The 18,809-nt window shown below is 35.9% G+C and overlaps 1 protein-coding gene across 1 annotated transcript in view; it reads right to left on the reverse strand.

The window, feature by feature from the left end:
* CCDC178 (coiled-coil domain containing 178) overlaps nucleotides 1-18,809 on the reverse strand; it is a 360,651-nt gene that overhangs the window by 322,486 nt on the left and 19,356 nt on the right. The window contains exons 6-7 of the mRNA XM_040264241.1: nucleotides 15,990-16,190; nucleotides 9,769-9,989 (exon numbers count right to left, since the gene is read on the reverse strand). Of these exons, the coding sequence (XP_040120175.1) occupies nucleotides 9,769-9,989; nucleotides 15,990-16,190 (422 nt within the window). The remainder of the gene's footprint in view (nucleotides 1-9,768; nucleotides 9,990-15,989; nucleotides 16,191-18,809) is intronic.

Below are 18,809 nucleotides of genomic sequence, written 5' to 3' on the forward strand. Positions count from 1 at the left end.
TTCTATTTCTTTGCACTGACCACTGAGGAAATCTTTCTTATCTCTCCTTGCTATTCTTTGGAATTTTGCATTCAGATGGGTATATCTTTCCTTTTCTCCTCTGCCTTTAGCTTTCTCTTCTTTTCTCTTTGTAAGCCCTCCTCAGACAACCATTTTGCCTTTCTTTTTCTTGCAGATGGTTTTGATCATTGCTTACTATAGAATGTCACAAAACTCTGGCCATATTTCTTCAGGTACTCTATCAGATCTAATCCCTTGAATCTGTTTGTCACTTTCACTGTATAATCCTAAGTGATTTGATATATGGCATACCTGAATGGTCTAGTGGTTTACCCTAGTTTCTTCAATTTAAGTCTGAATTTAGGCAATAAGGAGTTCATGGTCTGTGCCACAGTCAGCTTCCGGTCTTGGTTTGGCTGACTGTATACAGCTTCTCCATCTTCGACTACAAACTATATAATCAATCTGATTTTGGTATTAACCATCTGGTGATGTCTATGTGTAGATTCATGTCTTCTGTTGCCAGAAGAGGGTCTTTGCTATGACCAGTGCGCTCTCTTGGCAAAACTCTGTCAGCCTTTGCCCTGCTTCATTTTGTACTCCAAGGCCAAACTTGCCCGTTACTCCAGGTATCTCTTGACTTCCTACTTTTGCATTCCAGTTCACTATGATGATAAGGGCATCTTTTTTGGTGTTAGTTCTAGAAAGTCCTATAGATCATCTTAGAACAGTTCAACTTCAGCTTCTTTGGCGTTAGTGGTTGGGGCATAGATTTGGCTTACTGTGATCCTGAATGGTTTGCCTTGGAAACGAAGAGAGATCATTCTGTCATTTTTGAGACTGCACTCAAGTACAGCGTTTAGGACTCTTCTGTTGACTATGAGGGCTACTCTATTTCTTCTAAAGGATTCTTGCCTACAGGAGTAGATATAATGGTCATCTGAGTTAAATTCACCCATTCCATAACATTTTAGTTCACTGATTCTTAAAATGTTAATGTTCACTCTTGCCATCTCCTGTTTGACCACTTCTAATTTATCTTGATTCATGGACCTAACATTCCACGTTCTTATGCAATAGTGTTCTTTATGTTCACATTAATTTTTATAATAGCACAGATTTTAGTAAACTCTACAAGATTTTCCTTTAGGCACAGGAATGCAGGGCTATACACTCAAGCTGAGAGCAAGGATTATACCAAGATGATGAGATAAGCAAACACAGAGATAACAGAATTTATACCATGAAAAGAGGAAAAGCAAAAAATAATTCCCTGTATCCAATCTTTCCTGTAGGTATTGCTAGGGTGATCTCAGGTTTGGAGGTTTTGCTTATATCGTATGAGGCAAATTCATATGGAAAGCTCCTTGGCTGGCTCATTGTGGGACTGATTCAGCGGTCCCACATGGATACTCTTTACATTGATGTTAAAAATATTTCTGTGGCTCCACTGTGTTATGTGAGTAAGCTGCTTGTAGAATCTGAAAGTCACCTTAAGCCACTGAGGTTGGTTTGCAATGTACTGAGGCTCAAGCACGTTGACAAGAGGTCTTGCATTATTTAAGCAGCTGGGTTACTTCAGCAAGCCTCTAGCCAAGGCCTCAGTCAAGACAGCAGAATAAAACAGAAAAAGCAAAGCTTTGTTACAAACAAAACTCTGTCTTACACTTCTCCGAGGCCCTAGCAATCTAATTTGCTTTCTGTCTTTATGGATTTACCTATTCTGGATATTTCAGGTAAATGAAATCATGTAATATGTGATATTTTGTGTCTGGGTATTTATTTAGCATAATGCTTTGAAGTTTATCCATGTTGTGATCTGTACCAGTATTTCATTCTTTTTATGACTGACTACTACTCCATGGTATGGTTATATCACATTTTGTTTAGTCATACATCAACTGATGGGCACTGGAATGATTTTGCTTTTTGTCCATTGTAGACAGTGCTGCTAAGCACATTTCTGCACAAGGTTTTGTTTTTTAACATCAGTTTTCAATTCTTTAGGGGTATATATCTTGGCTTAGAGTTGCTAAAGCATATGTTAATTCTGTTTTACTTTTTTAAGGAAACACCAAGCTCTTTTCTACAGTGGCTGCACCATTTTATGTTCAACAAAGTACAATGGTTAGAGTTTCTCTACATCCTCACCCAAACTGGTTATTTTACACTCTATTTTTAATCTCATCCTAATGGGCATGAGTAGTTATATCATTGTGGCTTTGGTTTGAATTTTCCTGATGGTTAATGATGTTGAGCATCTGTCCTTTCATGTGTTTGCTGCTCATTTCTGTCTTTCAGAGATATATCTACTTAAGTCTTTTGTCCATTTTAAAATGAGATGTTTATCTTTTTTAGTTGTTGAATTATAAAAGTTCTTCTTGTATTCTGGGTGCTACATGTTTTTAAAATGTCAGTAGTACCCAAAGCTATGTTCAGATGAAATGCAACCTCTGATGAAGTCTCAAAGAGCTCTTTGCAGAAATGGAAAAGCCTATTTTAACATTCATATGAAATTTCAGGGGGAGGGGTGTCCTCAGGTAGCCAGAACAGTCTTGAAAAGGAAGGGCACCTTAGAGAACTCACACTTTCTGACTTTAAAACTTACTACAAATCTGTAGGAAGATATATTAATATAGAATTAGTATATATTAATATAATATACTATATAATTAGTATATATTAGTACAAAATTAATATATAATTAGCCTTAGAAAGCATCACTACGAACAAAGCTAGTGGAGGTGATGGAATTTCAGTTGAGCTGTTTCAAATCCTGAAAGACAATGCTGTGATAGTGCTGCACTCAATATGCCAGCAAATTTGGAAAACTCAGCAGTGGCCACAGGACTGGAAAAGGTCAGTTTTCATTCCAATTCCAAAGAAAGGCAATGCAAAAGAATGCTCAAACTACCGCACAGTTGCACTCATCTTACATGCTAGTAAAGTAATGCTCAAAATTCTCCAAGCCAGGATTCAGCAATACATGAACCGTGATCTTCCAGATGTTCAAGCTGGTTTTAGAAAAGGCAGAGGAACCAGAGATCAAATTGCCAACATCCGCTGGATCATGGAAAAAGCAAGAGAGTTCCAGAAAAACATCTATTTCTGCTTTATTGACTATGCCAAAGCCTTTGACTGTGTGGATCACAATAAACTGTGGAAAATTCTGAAAGAGATGGGAATACAGGACCACCTAACCTGCCTCTTGAGAAATCTGTATGCAGGTCAGGAAGCAACAGTTAGAACTGGACATGGAACAACAGACTGGTTCCAAATAGGAAAAGGAGCCCATCAAGGCTGTATATTGTCACCCTGCTTATTTAACTTCTATGCAGAGTACATCATGAGAAACGCTGGACTGGAAGAAACACAAGCTGGGATCAAGATTGCCAGGAGAAATATCAATAACCTCAGATATGCAGATGACACCACCCTAATGGCAGAAAGTGAAGAGGAGCTAAAAAGCTTCTTGGTGAAAGTGAAAGAGGAGAGTGAAAAAGTTGGCTTAAAGCTCAACATTCAGAAAACAGAGACGGCATCCTGTCCCATCACTTCATGGGAAATGGATGGGGAAACAGTAGAAACAGTGTCAGACTTTATTTTGGGGGGCTCCAAAATCACTGCAGATGGTGACTGCAGCCATGAAATTAAAAGACATTTACTCCTTGGAAGAAAAGTTATGACCAACCTAGACAGTATATTCAAAAGAAGAGACATTCCTTTGCTGACTAAGGTCCGTCTAGTCAAGGCTATGGTTTTTCCTGTGGTCATGTATGGACGTGAGGGTTGGACTGTGAAGAAGGCTGAGCACTGAAGAATTGATGCTTTTGAACTGTGGTGTTGGAGAAGACTCTTGAGAGTCCCTTGGACTGCAAGGAGATCCAACCAGTCCATTCTGAAGGAGATCAGCCCAGGGTGTTCTTTGGAAGGAATGATGCTAAAGCTGAAACTCCAGTACTTTGGCCACCTCATGCGAAGAGTTGACTCATTGGAAAAGACTCTGATGCTGGGAGGGATTGGGGGCAGGAGGAGAAGGGGACGACAGAGGATGAGATGGCTGGATGGCATCATGGACTCGATGGACGTGAGTCTGAGTGAACTCCGAGAGTTGGTGATGAACAGGGAGGCCTCACGTGCTGTGACTCATGAGGTTGCAAAGAGTCGGACACGACTGAACGACTGAACTGAACTGAACTGAGCATACATTAAAATAAAATTATATATAATTTGCAATATTTTCTCTCATTCTGTAGGTTGTTTTTTTACCTTTTTGATAGTGTACTTAGCTGTACAAAAGGTTTTAATTTTGATTAAGTCCAGTTTCTCTAATGTTGTTTATGCTTTTAGTGTCATATATAAATCCGTTCTCAAATTCTAGGTCATAAAGATTTATCCACAAGTTTCCTTTTAAGTGTTTTATAGTTTTAGCTCTTATGTGTAAAGTTATGATCCATTTAAAATTAATTTTTGTATGTTCTAAGAAGCAGAGGTCCAAATTTACTCTTTGAATGCATGTGGATATCCAATGTTCCAATACCATGTATTGAAGAGATTACTCATTTCAACAAATGGTCTCGACACCCTTGTCAAAATCAGCTAACCACAGATATATTGGTTTATTTCTAGAATCTCAACACTACTTCACTGAACTACTTTCCTTTATTTATTAAATGACACTCATTTTTGCTTCTTAAATCTTTGTAGTTAGTTTTGAAATCAGAAGCTGTGAGTTCTCTAAGGTGCCCTTCCTTTTCAAGACTGTTTTGGCTATTTGTGACCTCCTGCAACTTCAAATGAATGTTAGAACAGGCTTTTCCATTTCTGCAAAAAAGCTCTTTGAGACTCTGTCAGAAACTCCATTTAATCTGAAGATAGCTATGGGTACTACTGACATCTAAACAATATTAAGTCAAATCTGTGAACATGGGTTACTTTTCTGTTCATTTAAGTCTCATTTAATTGATTTCAGCAAAATATTATAGTTTTTAGTGAACAAGTCTTTCAGCTTATTGGTTAAATTTATTCATACTTTATCAAAGAAAACTGTTTTCTTAACTTCATTTTTGTATTGTTCACAACTAGTGTATGAAAATACAACTGAGTTTTGTATTGAGCTTGAATCTACAACTTTGTTAAACTTGTTTTTAGCTCTATAGTTTGTTTTGTGAATTCTTCACAATTTTATATATAGAAGAATGTGTCTTCTGCAAATAATTTTACTTCTTTTCCAGTCTAGATCTTTTTATTTATTTTTCTTGCCTACCTGCTTTAATAAAAGATCATTGACTTAAATGTCAATCTCATCCAAAAAGATAAAAAACTTCACAAAACTCTTAGAATAATATCTGATCAAAACCTGAGCATCCTGGCACAGTCAAGTTTACAGAAAAAATTAACCATCAGAGCACCACTGATAAGCTCTACACAAAGGTTACTATTTTCTTGATCTGCCAGAATACATTTTTAAATTTTTCTCCCATTTATCAGATGGTAAATACCGAATTTAGATTGATTATATTCTTTGCAGCCAAAGATGGAGAAGCTCTATAGTCAGCAAAAACAAGATTGGGAGCTGACTGTGGCTCAGATCATGAACTTCTAATTGCAAAATTCAGACTTAAATTGAAGAAAGTAGGGAAAACCACTAGACCATTCAGGTATGACATATATCAAAACACTTAGGATGATACAGTGAAACTGACAAATAGATTCAAGGGATTAGATCTGATAGACATAATGCCTGAAGAACTATGGCCAGAGGTTTGTGACACTGTATAGGAGGCAGTGATGAAGACTATCTGCAAGAAAAAGAAATGCAAAAAGGCAAAATGGTCATCTGTGGAGGCCTTACAAATAGCTAAGAAAAGAAGAGACATGAAGGGCAAGGAGAAAAGGAAAGATATACCCATCTGAATGCAAAATTCCAAAGAATAGCAAGGAGAGATAAGAAAGACTTCCTCAGTGGTAAGTACAAAGAAATAGAGGAAAACAATAGAATGGGAAAGACTAGAGAATTCTTCAGGAAAATTAAAGATACCAAGGGAACACTTCATCCAAAGATGATCATGATAAAGGACAGAAATAGTATGGACCTAACAGAAGCAGAAGATATTTAGAAGAGGTGGCAGGAATACACAGAAGAAGTATACAACAACGATCTTCATGACCCAGAAAACCATGAAGGTGTGATCACTCACCTAGAGCCAGACATCCTGGAATGCGAAGTCAAGTGGGCCTTAGGAAGTATCACTATGAACAAAGCTAGTGGAGGTGATTGAATTCCAGCTGAGCTATTTCAAATCTGAAAAGATGATGCTGTGACAGTGCTGCACTCAATATTGCCAGCAAATCTGGAAAACTCATCAGTGATCACAGGACTGGAAAAGGCCAGTTTTCATTCCAGTCCCAAAGAAGGGCAATGCCAAAGAATGTTCAAAGTACCACACAATTACATTCACCTCACACACTAGCAAAGTAATGCTGAAAATTCTCCAAGCCCGGCTTCAACAGTATGTGAACAGAGAACTTCCAGATGTTCAAGCTGGATTTAGAAAAAGCAGAGGAACCAGAGATCAAATTCTCAACATTCGTTGGATCATAAGAAAAGCAAGAGAATTCCAGAAAAAAACATCTGCTTCTGGTTTATTGATTATGCCAAAACCTTTGACTGCCTAGATCACAAAAAACTGTGGAAAATTCTTCAATCGATTGGAATACCAGATCACCTTACCTGCCTCCTGAGAAATCTGTATGCAGGTCAAGAAGCAACAGTTAGAACTGGACATGGAACAATGAACTGGTTCCAAATTGGGAAAGGAGTACGTCAAAGCTGTATACTGTCACCCTGCTTTTTTAACTTATATGCAGAGTACATCAAGCAAAATGCTGGGCTGGAAGAAACACAAGCTGGAATCAAGATTGCTGGGAGAAACATCAATAACCTCAGATTTGCAGATGACACTACCCTTATGGCAGAAAGTGAAGAGGAACTAAAGAGCCTCTTGATGAAAATGAAAGAAAAGTTTGAAAAAGTTGGCTTAAAACTCAACTTTCAAAAAACTAAGATCGTGGCATCCAGTCCCATCACTTCATGGCAAATGGATGGGGAAACAATGGAAACAGTGACCGACTTTATTTTCTTGGGCTCCAAAATCACTGCAGATGATGACTGCAGCCATGAAATTAAAAGACACTTGCTCCTTGGAAGAAAAACTATAACCATCCTAGACAGCATATTAAAAAGCAGAGACATTACTTTGCCAACAAAGGTCCGTCTACTCAAAGCTATGGTTTTTCCAGTAGTTGTGTATGGATGTGTGAGTGTTGGACCATAAAGAAATCTGAGCACTGAAGAATTGATGCTTTTGAACTGTAGTGTTGGAGAAGACTCTTAAGAGTCCCTTGGACTGCAAGGAGATCCAAGCAGTCAGTCCTCAAGGAAATCAGTCCTGAATATTTATTGGAAGGACTGATGCTGAAGCTAAAACTCCAGTACTTTGGCCACCTGATGCGAAGAACTGACTCATTGGAAAAGACCCTGACCCTGGAAAAGTGTGAAGGTGGGAGGAGAGGGGAAAACAGAGGATGAGATGGTTGATGGCATCATCGACTCAATGGACATGAGTTTGAGTAAGCTCCGGGAGTTCATGATAGACAGGGAAGCCTGGCGTGCTGCAGTCCATGGGGCCTTAAAGAGTTGGACATGACTCTGAGTGAACTGAACTGAACCCATTCACAAGTGTGATCTTCAACAACTGTGCTTTCCCTCCCTAGGCAATATCTATGTCCACTATCAGGGAGAAACACACTAAAATTACTTTAGGGATACCAATTCACACACCTATTGATAAAATTTAAAGTATCACAACAAAACCTTGACAAAAATGTAGGGTGCAACCGTTAGGATTGGGTTTGTTTGTAGGAAAAATAAGTCAAATGAACAAGACTGCAGTTTCTTTTTTTCTCCCAGAAATAGATACACAGCTTCTTCTGCCTTTCTATTCAGCCATCTTGGATACTGGTCTCCATTCTCAAGGCTGCCCTGTGCTATAAAACGTAAGTCAGAACTGCAGCTGTTATATTGGGATTGCTGTAAGTTTACAAAATGGCTGAACAAAAAAGGGTGTGGCTTCTGACTGAGTCAGTCCATTTCAAAAAGCTTTCCTTTTTGAAAAACTCTGTATAACTACTACGTACATCTCATTAGAAATATCATGAGTAAAGGCAAATTGAGAAATGACCTTTACCCTGACATGCTGCCATCCAACTAAAGGGGGCTACTTGTCATTTTTTGTTCAGTCACTTAGTTGTGTCCTGCTTTTTGTGACCCAATGGACTGCAGCATGCCAGGCTTCCCTGTCCAGTATTAAATAAGGTGTCTATTATGATGAAACAAAGGATACTGCTAGAACTCTTGTTCACAGTAGATAAATGGGACATCTCCAGCATTGCTACTACTTTAAGAATATAAACTGTCAAAGACACTCTGGAGAGCAGTGTGATTTTAATTAATGAAGTTGAAAATGTATATAACCCAGGACTCAGTAAATACTCCACTAGATATATAGCCAAGAAAAATTCACATGCACAAAAAGAGGAACATGATCAGGGCTCCTTATTGTTTATAGTCAAATCAGCACTGTAGCTAAATATGGGAAACAACACACAAGACCAGAGATATCTATTTGGTGGAATTGGAAAGTAAAATGAATGGACTAAATCTGTGTACATCAATAGTAGCTGGAGCTCCAGAATAACATCAGATTAAAAAATAAACAGCTCAGCTGGTAAAGAATCCACGTGGAATGTAGGAGACACTGGCTTGATTCCTGAGTTGGGAAGATCCTCTGGAGAAAGGCTAGGTTACCCACTCCAGTGTTCTTGGGCTTCCCTGGTGGCTCAGATGGTAAAGAATCCGCCTGCAACGTGGGAGAACTGGGTTTGATCCCTGGGTTGGGAAGGTCCCTTGTAGGAGGACATGGCAACCTACTCCAGTATTCACACCTAGAGAATTCCCTTGGACAGAGGAGCCTGGCAAGCTACAGTCCATGGGGTCACAAAGAGTCATACGTGACTGAACAATTAAGCACACAGCAAACAAAAAACATTTCAGAAAGTTACAGAACAATTGATAAACAGTATGTAGTGTATATAAGTTGCACATGTGTGAATAAAATCATTCAAATTTTGCCTGGAAACAGAAGTTCATGATGAGGTTATCTTTTGGAGAATGATGAAGGAAAATGGAACAAATATAGGAGACATTTAATGACTTAATTTACAAACTTAAAATGATCAAGAACAAACATGATACAAAATTAAATTTGTCCATTTAGTGGCCATAAGAAATAATTTATTTTTCTATGATATGATCCCACAAGAGGAGATTAAATGTTAATCATTAAAAACACCTTACATGTTGGTTATATGTTTTCATCAGGAATGAAGTTTACTGATATAGTATACTTACATTCTTTCTCAGTTCAATTTATAGCTTCAAATAATACCATATTGTTTAACATCTCCAAAATCATATTAGTAGACTGACTACAATTTAATATTTTTTAGTTTAAATGTAAGGTAAGAAGACACACTTTAAATGAATATCAATCAACTGTATTGATTGATAATTTCTTTAAAAGATATACAGTAGGCCAATTTTCAATGAGAATGAAACCTTTCAAGGTATGTTAACTTCATAGAGCTGAAATTCGTATAATTAAGTAACAGTCTGTAAAATGCACAGCCATTCTTTTATTCACTTACCTCAAATTTTTTCTGGTAATATTCCCTCAGAGATGTAAATTCGTGGTCTCGCTTTGCAAGCAGTAGAGGGTGCTGTTTAATCATATAGTCTATGTCTTCTTTCAGCTTTGCATTAGTTTCTGCTAATTTCTCCTTTTGCTCTTCCAGATGTTTTCGTTGACGAGTTTTATCTTCAAAGTGCCATCGTAGTTCTATTATATCTCTCAAATAGGCCTCATGTTCTAGACATACAGTGAAAGGACAAAAAGAAAATCTAAATTTAAAACAAAAGCTTCAGAAGGACATCTTTGTTTGATAGTAGATATGAAATATGAATATAAAAAAGCAGAGGCATTACTGTGCCAACAAAGGTCCGTCTAGTCAAGACTATGGTTTTTCCAGTAGCCATGTATGGAAGTGAGAGGTGGACTATAAAGAAAGCTGAGCGCCAAAGAATTGATGCTTTTGAACTGTGGTATTGGAGAAGACTCTTGATAGTCCCTTGGACTCCAGGGAGATTCAACCAGTCTGTCCTAAAGGGAATCAGTCCTGAATGTTCATTGGAAGGGCAGATGTTGAAGCTGAAACTCCAATACTTTGGCCCCCTGATGTGAAGAACTGACTCATTTGAAAAGACCCTGATGCTGGGAAAGATTGAAGGCAGGAGGAGTAGGGGACCATAGAGGATGAGATGGTTGGATGGCATCACCAACTCAATGGACATGGGTTTGAGTAAACTCCAGGAGTTGGTGATGGACAGGGAGGCTTGGCATGCTGCAGTCCATGGGGTCGCAAAGAATCAGACATGACTGAACAACTGAACTGAACTGATGAAATATTTTAGTTTCAGAAATTACTTGTTTTTTATTTTTGCGTTTTGACCATGCCATATGGCGTGCGGGATGCTAGCTCCCCGATCATGGATGGAACCCATGCTCCCTGCAGTGGAAGTGCAGAGTCCAAACTACTGGGCAGCCTGGGAAGTCCTTAAATTATTTTAGTGTTCCTTCATTCACCATCAAAGGGATTAAACTACAAAAACCACTTGAAATTATAAAAATAATAACATGAAAATCAGTATTAATATAAGAAATAATGTTTATCCACAAAAATAAATCTTATAGTGAAATCAGAATGATCTCACACAGCAAAATTAAGACAAACAAAAATGCACAGATCTAGTGACAGACCTAACATGAGTATAGCACGGCCTATAGGAAGAAATGACAAAATGTTCTCAAACAATAGAAATGGGAATTTGAATAAATGGATAAAAATCTTTTGTTCCATACAAAAATATGTGAAATAATACATATGGAAATTTCTTTTAAATGAAATAGAAACAAATTATAAATTAAATTAAATGTCAATTAACAAACTAGGACAATTTTAGAGAAACTATATGAAAGATTTACTCATTATATAATTAAGTTTCTAAGATTAACCTAACCTTGAACTCTTGGAATAAACTTCAATTGGCTAGCTTGGGGATCTTTTCATCTTTTTTAAAATAAACTTCTTGGTGGGTTTTGGTGTCATATTCACTGAGGATACTTTGCATATATGCTCATGATTTTGGCCTGTAATTTTGCATATTTGTACTGTATTCATCTAATTTGCTTTACAATTTATGCTAGCATCTTGTAAATGTTTTAGTTTCTTTTATTTCTGTTCTCTATGATTTTATGTAAGTTTGAAATTGAGTGTAAAGTTTTATTGCCCTAGTATGTATGTATGTATGCATGTGTGTATTTTGCAAGAAAGGATTTTTATTTATTCAGTCAATATCTTTCCTTTAATGGCTATATGTATATTTTGGCTATCTACTCATCAATCCATTTTTTTCTGTGAATTTATCCAGTTCATCAAGGTTTCAGTAATACTCTAAGACATTTGTTCTGTATATCTTCCTTATTATTAACCACTGCTCCATTTTTAGATACTATCTGCATTTCTAATTGGATTTACTCATATTTCTCTGTGTTCATTAATCTTGCCATTGGTATTCCATTATTTCCTTTATTATTATTCTTTTATTGATCTAACATTTAGGTCTGTATATCTTCAGAATTATATATATTTCATTATTTAACCATATTGTTATTGGGTTTCTGTTTTTTCTTTGTATTTATTTTGCTTTTATTTTTCTAGTCATATGTTTCAATAATTTTGATATCATCTTCTTTCTTGAATATGATAAAAGCTATTGATTTTCCTTTAAATAATAATTTAGCTTTTTTCATTTATGTGAAAATAATTTAGTAAGTTTTAATGATACAGTTCTAAATGTTTTCTAATTTCTTATATTTGTGAAATGTTTGACACCATTCCCTTTTAATTTTATCCTAATTAGACAGTAGTATTTTTGTTTTAAAAAGTCAGTCACCATCCCATTAAGTATTGTCATCATTATCTCTGTAATGATCTTCTATTAGATATTCACCATGCTTTTTCATATTATACTCTATGTCTTTAAATATTGAATTCATATTTTCCTTCTCCTTGTGTACCTTTGATTCATTTCATGTAAATTTTTCTAGATTTATATTTATTACTTTTCTCTTCCTTAGTCTAACAGACCATTTAACCAGTTATTGAGACTTTAATTTCAAGTAGTAGATTTTTAATTTCTAGTAAGTCTTTTTTATTCCCATTTTTCTTTCTTTTAAAAATAGTCTCTTAGTCCTTGCTTTTATTTTCAGACTTCTCTTTTTATTTCATAAAACATGTTAAATATTCTCAGTTGCTAAGTCATGTTCAACTCTCTGCAACACCATGGACTGTAGCCTGCCAAGCTCCTTTGTCCATGGGATTTTTCCAGGCAAGAATACTGGAGTGGGTTGCCATTTCCTCCTCCAAGGGATCTTTCCAATCCAGGGATTGAGTCTGGGTCTCCTGCACTGGCAGGAGGATTCTTACCACGAGCCACCAGGGAAGCCCATTAAATAAAATCATTGTCTAATGTCATGTGCAATCCAATATCTGAAAACTTTTTGAGAAAGATTATGCTGTCTGTTTCAACTAACTCACACTTACCGAATCTGTATTCTTGTGATTTATGATACTTGATATTGGGCTATTTCTTGTCTTGAAAGATATTGACTGAATAAATAAAAATCCTTTCTTGCAAAATACACACATGCATACATACATACATACTAGGGCAATAAAACTTTACACTCAATTTCAAACTTACACAAAATCAATCTTGTCTTGAGACTCTGAGACAGTTCCCTGATACCTAGCTTGAATTTTCAGTCTTTCAAAAAATAACATCTGCTTTGTTCCTGAAGATGCCTAGCTTTACCACCACCCCACAGAACATTTAAATGACATTCTCCATTGTGTATTTTCAGATTCATGGTAGGAATATCAGTCCCCAATCCATTTAGATCAGTATTTTAAGAATTCTTGGAATAATGTTTGCTTTTCTCCACTAAGTGAAACAGGCAACTTTCTTTGCTATTCAACTGCAGCAATAGGTTTACTCATGATTCATGCTTAATGCTGGAATGGAGAGCTTTGGACTCTCAGCTTTATGTAATGACTTCTAACCAGACTTGTCATTTGGGTGAGACTCAGGCTTTATCCCCAGTCTCCTGTACCAAATAGATGGATCAAAATGGGAACAGAAGGATATTAGGATTTCAGGGATTCCCTCAAGGCTAAATCTATCACTGATGCCTAATTGCCAAAAAAAAAAAAAAATCCCATTCCAAACTTAAATGTTGGTTTCAGTGCATTTCTTAATTTATTTAAAGCTTATCAGGGTCTTTTACTCAAGATTTTTTAAAAATTAAAATAAATGAACAAAACCTGGCAATTGAAAAAGAAAAGGTTTTGGTATCATTAGTTTCTTCTCAGATTCACCAGAGAAATCATAGTTGGAGATTTCAACACCCAACTCACAACAACTCAATAAACAACTACACAGAGAAATCAGAGAGAGAAGACTTAAACAGCACCATCAACCAATTAACACATGTATAGACACTTCTCAGAGAAGGCAGTGGCACCCCACTCCAGTACTCTTGCCTGGAAAATCCCATGGATGGAGGAGCCTGGTAGGCTGCAGTCCATGGGATTGCTAAGAGTCAGACACGACTGAGCAACTTCACTTTCACTTTTCACTTTCATGCATTGGAGAAGGAAATGGCAACCCACTCCAGTGTTCTTGCCTGGAGAATCCCAGGGACGGGGGAGCCTGGTAGGCTGCCATCTCTGGGGTCACACAGAGTCGGACACGACTGAAGCGACTTAGCAGCAGCATCAGCAGCATAGACACTTCACCAAACAACAGAATGTACATTAATTTTGACCAAACACAGAATATTCTCCAAAATATTTAAAATGCTGAATAATTTTTATTCTAAACAATTTTAATGTGAATAAAATGTTTCTAAATTAAATTAGAAATCAAAAGAAAAAAGTTGGGGAAAAATTGCAAAAAATCCCTAAATAATTTCAAATTAAACAGCAATGTCTAAATAAATAATAGATCCAAAAAGAAATCACAAAAATAATTTTTAAAATATTTTAATTAAAATAAGCTCATAGCATATGAATATTTATGAAATCCAACTAATATTGTTCCTAAAAGTAACTTCAGTTCTTAAATATCTACTCTAGAAAAGAAAAAAGGTATTGAACAAATAATCAAGGCTTCCACTTTATGAAGAGAAAAATACTACATTAAATAATTCCCAAAGAAAGCATGAGAAAGGAAATCAGAGAAGAAATCAATTATACTAAAGTTAAAATAAATATGAGAAATCAAGCAAATATTGACTTTTTAAATAGATCAGCAAAATTGTTGTGCCTTTTGATAAACCAAGGTGGGAAGAAAAGAGAGTGAGAAAGTACAAATTACCAAAATCAAGTATGAAAGATATGTTATCTTTACTGCTATTATAAATATCAAAATAGTTATTAGGAACAAGATTGGGCAAGCAAATAAGACAATTAAAGTAAAATGGACAAATTATTTAGAAGGCTCAAATGATGAAAACTGACTCAAGAAGAAAGAGAAAAGAGATTCAAAACTAGTAAATAAATTAAATTAGCTGTTAAAAGTATGTTAACAATTTTGGACTTAAATACACATAAATAGAAAACTCGTTATCTGGACTCTGGGAAGAAAAATATTGACTTCAAAGAAATGAAAACCCATATTTAAAACTTATAAAGATTTAGATATCAAACTCAAGCTAAGTAATTAGTAATGGTCTAATTCACTGGTCTAGAACCAGTATAACTTCAAGAATCCTAACAGAGGCAACAAAAGCAGTTGAAGTCTAACTGACTTCTATAGAAAATACAAACAGCTCAGTATCAAGGAGAGTCATCAGAAGAAAGAACAGTAGCTCATTACCCTCTCCTTTGGATAAAGCTAGTTTCTTGTCACACTCATTTGTGATTTAGACATGTTACTTGTATTCCTGAAGAATGTGACTAACAACAATAACTAATGTCATCTTTTTTTCTCTCAAAGGTGTTTTGGTTTAAATCATGGGTTATATAAGAATCCTAATGTCACCCATTTATTAAGCATGTGAACCCTGAATTAAAATTGTTACCCTATGAGAACATAGAAAAGCTTCCAGCCTCAGAAGGATCAGGTAGTCTGGTATGCTTGATAAATACCACATTTGAAAATGAAAAATCCAAAACCTTTAGATTATTTAACACTTGATCACATGTCCCTCCTTCTGTAATCTAAAAGATAAAATTTTACCTTTTAAACATGTGTTATCTACATGACTTTTGGAAACCTCCTAGGTTTCTTTGCCTGCTAGAAGATCCTAATGTGAATTTACCATTGAATTCACAAAAGAAGATGCATGTAATTCCTAATATATCACTTAGAATTCTCTCATTTTCCTATATTTAAATATGTAGCTGATGCCACCAACTGGCAATCACTTTAAATTTCTAGTAACTGAAATATTATAGTCATTGCAGGAAATATGTGCCAAATGTTTGCATGCTCCTTGGGTACCATAAATTCAATGGAATTTCCAACAAATACCAAACGACAGCAGGTCCAGGTTTATTCAGTGAAGTCCCAATTTATGTTTGCAAACACAGCATTATCATTAATAGTGTGTTTCAAATATACACTGGTTTGCAAGCAATATAATATGGTCACTTTAAGCACAAGTAATTTTTTAATTTAGAGCTCAATTAATCATCCATGCCTCTCCAATAAACTAAATGACAATATGAAAAATCCTGATTATTACCGTTCTGCACAGCTAATGGGATTTCTTGAAGTTTCCAGATTGACCAAGAATCAATTTGTGTGGTAATCCTTTTCTTTCTTGATTTTTGTCGTTGTAAAGCTTCTTCAGCTTCTGCCCGATCGGTCTCCAGACTTTTAATGAGATGGATGGCCTCTGATAGCAGTGTTTCCATTTCCTGCTTCAATTCAGGACACTTTTCATCTTAAAAGGGAAATACGTATTCATATTTGCTAATAAATCAGCCTGTAAGCTGGATGGTAGTGGGTGGGGGAGCTGGGGAACCAGTTGTATTGCTATCTTTTAATATTTATATATTTACCAAGAGAATTTTAGAAAAATGACTGAGCCTTGTAAACACAAGTTTCACTATAATACAATCATAACATTAATTATAACCTTTGAAGACAGATTTTGAAATGAATATTTTATGACAATCAGAATAAGTCTCAACCAATAGCTTCACACATAATATTTTTGAGCGAAAAAACACATGTTCCATTCACAAGCTGTATTATAGAGCTTTATTTTGAAACTATGCTTCTGTTTCCTCCCACTCTATGGGAAAAGCAAACCATAATGATTATATCAGATAAATAATGAAAATCCTCAGATGGCTCTTAGGGATAAGACACTTTATATTCTTTATCTTATCAGATAATAATATCACTAGTTAGCCTTGCCAGAAATTCATCATCGTTTACGAATTCTATTTATTCAGTTATAATACAAATTAACTCTTTAATGAGAAACATTTGGGACTCCTGCTTCACAGCTCTAGAATGATAAGGTTTAATGTTAACAAAATGATTAACATGGGTATTCATTCATCTATTTATGCAAGAAATGGGTAGAGAGCCTGTTACATTCTAGACAATATGCTCTCTCCCTGGAGGTTGGTCAGTAAGAAAGATGGATATGACTCCCATTCTGGTGAGATTTATACTTGTAAACAGTGACTTTTGCCAAAATGTGACATGACAAAAAGATATAAACAAACACAGAGTGTCAAACAAGGCAAAGTGTCTGAAGAGCTAAGGCTGGAGGAAAAACAGTGAAACTGGATCAAGAAGAAAAGCAACTAACAGTAAACTTTCTTTTATTTTGTTTTCTCTTTGTTTTGGACAGTAAAGACTTTTTTTTTTTTTTTTTGCTGGAAAGTAGTATTACATAATGGTTATTAGTACAAGCTCACCACTCACACAGTTTTTATTTCTAACCTAGTGGGCTTGTTAAAGAAATTCAGTATGCCTAAAAAGAATTCCTGAGAAACAGGTTTTTCTATTGTAATGCACAAAATTAACTTTTTCCAGCCTGGTCTTTTATTTGGGCTCTATTTATTTGGTCTATTGTCTTTATTTTTCAAATTCCACAATATCTTAGACACTTTATCTTCTATAAACGGTCTGTTTTTTATTATAACATACACATTAAACACTGTTCTCCAATCAACTTAACATTCATTCAATTTCTATAACAGGGCTTCAGTTGGAAAGATATGATGGAGTTATGCCACTTAAAATTAAAGCTCTTCTGATTGGATATATATGTGTTTTTACCAAAGGTGTCCATTACATTTGTGCCAGATATCTTTTATACTGTTTCTACAATAGCAGTCTAAAACAAATGCTATGTGTATAACTTAAGGCGTCGCCAATTCTGTTTAACACCTCTGTGGATTTTTTTCCAGAATACCATCTCAATTAGTTTTACTGTTTCATATTGAATAAGTGAGCATCCACCTGCATTTTTATTAGGGTGTGGGTGTGCTCAGGCGTTTCAGCCATGTCCGACTTTTTGCAGCCCTATGGAAAGACTCACGCTCCTCTGTCCGTAGGTTTCTCCAGGCAAGAACACTGGAGAGGGTTGCCATGCACTCCTCCAGCGGATCTTCCCGACCCAGGGATCAAACCCACATCTTCTGCGTATCCCTGCCTTGAAGGTGGATTCATTACCTATTGAGCCACCTGGAAAGTACCATTTTTATCAGTAGAAACAACTTAATTACAATAAATCTTCCTCATCCTGATACTGTTTTGTGTTTTAGAGTCAAATATACATGTTTATAATAAACATAATTGGAATTAGTTTGTTATTGTGACCATTAATACATTGATATTTTCTCCTAGAATTTGTCATTGAAAAATTAAGAAATAATCGAATCAGATTTTCACTTTCATTATAAAAGACAAATACAAAATATTCATGCTTTTACAGAGTCCTGAGTTTATTAGTTATCCTTCACAAAAGGAAGGCATTTAACAAAGTTTTGTTGCAAAAGTAGGAGGAACTGTTTAAAATAATGCCAAAGATATATTCAAATATGTTGAAATAATTTTAATACAAATTTTTATACCAGTATAAAATTTTTATACATTTATATTTGGAAATTGTGACTAGAAGGTTAGTTTTCAAGGCTATGGTTTTTCCAGTGGTCATGTATGAATATGAGAGTTGGACTATAAAGAAAGCTGAGCGCTGAAGAATTTATGCTTTTGAGCTGCGGCGGGAGAAGACTCTTGAGAGTCCCTTGGACTGCAAGGAGATCCAAATAGTCCATCCTAAAGATCAGTCCTGGGTGTTCATTGGAAGGACTGATGTTGAAGCTGAAACTCCAATACTTTGGCCACCTGATGCAAAGAGCTGACTCATTTGAAAAGACCCTGATGCTGGGAAAGATTGAGGGCAGGAGGAGAGGAGAAGGGGACGACAGAGGATGAGATGGTTGGATGGCATCACCGACTCAATGGACATGGGTTTGGGTGGACTCCAGGAGTTCGTGATGGACAGGGAGGCCTGGTGTGCTGTGGTTCATGGGGTCAC

The sequence above is a fragment of the Oryx dammah genome, unplaced genomic scaffold, assembly GCF_014754425.2.
Source record: "Oryx dammah isolate SB20612 unplaced genomic scaffold, SCBI_Odam_1.1 HiC_scaffold_22, whole genome shotgun sequence".
Taxonomy (NCBI): domain Eukaryota; kingdom Metazoa; phylum Chordata; class Mammalia; order Artiodactyla; family Bovidae; genus Oryx; species Oryx dammah.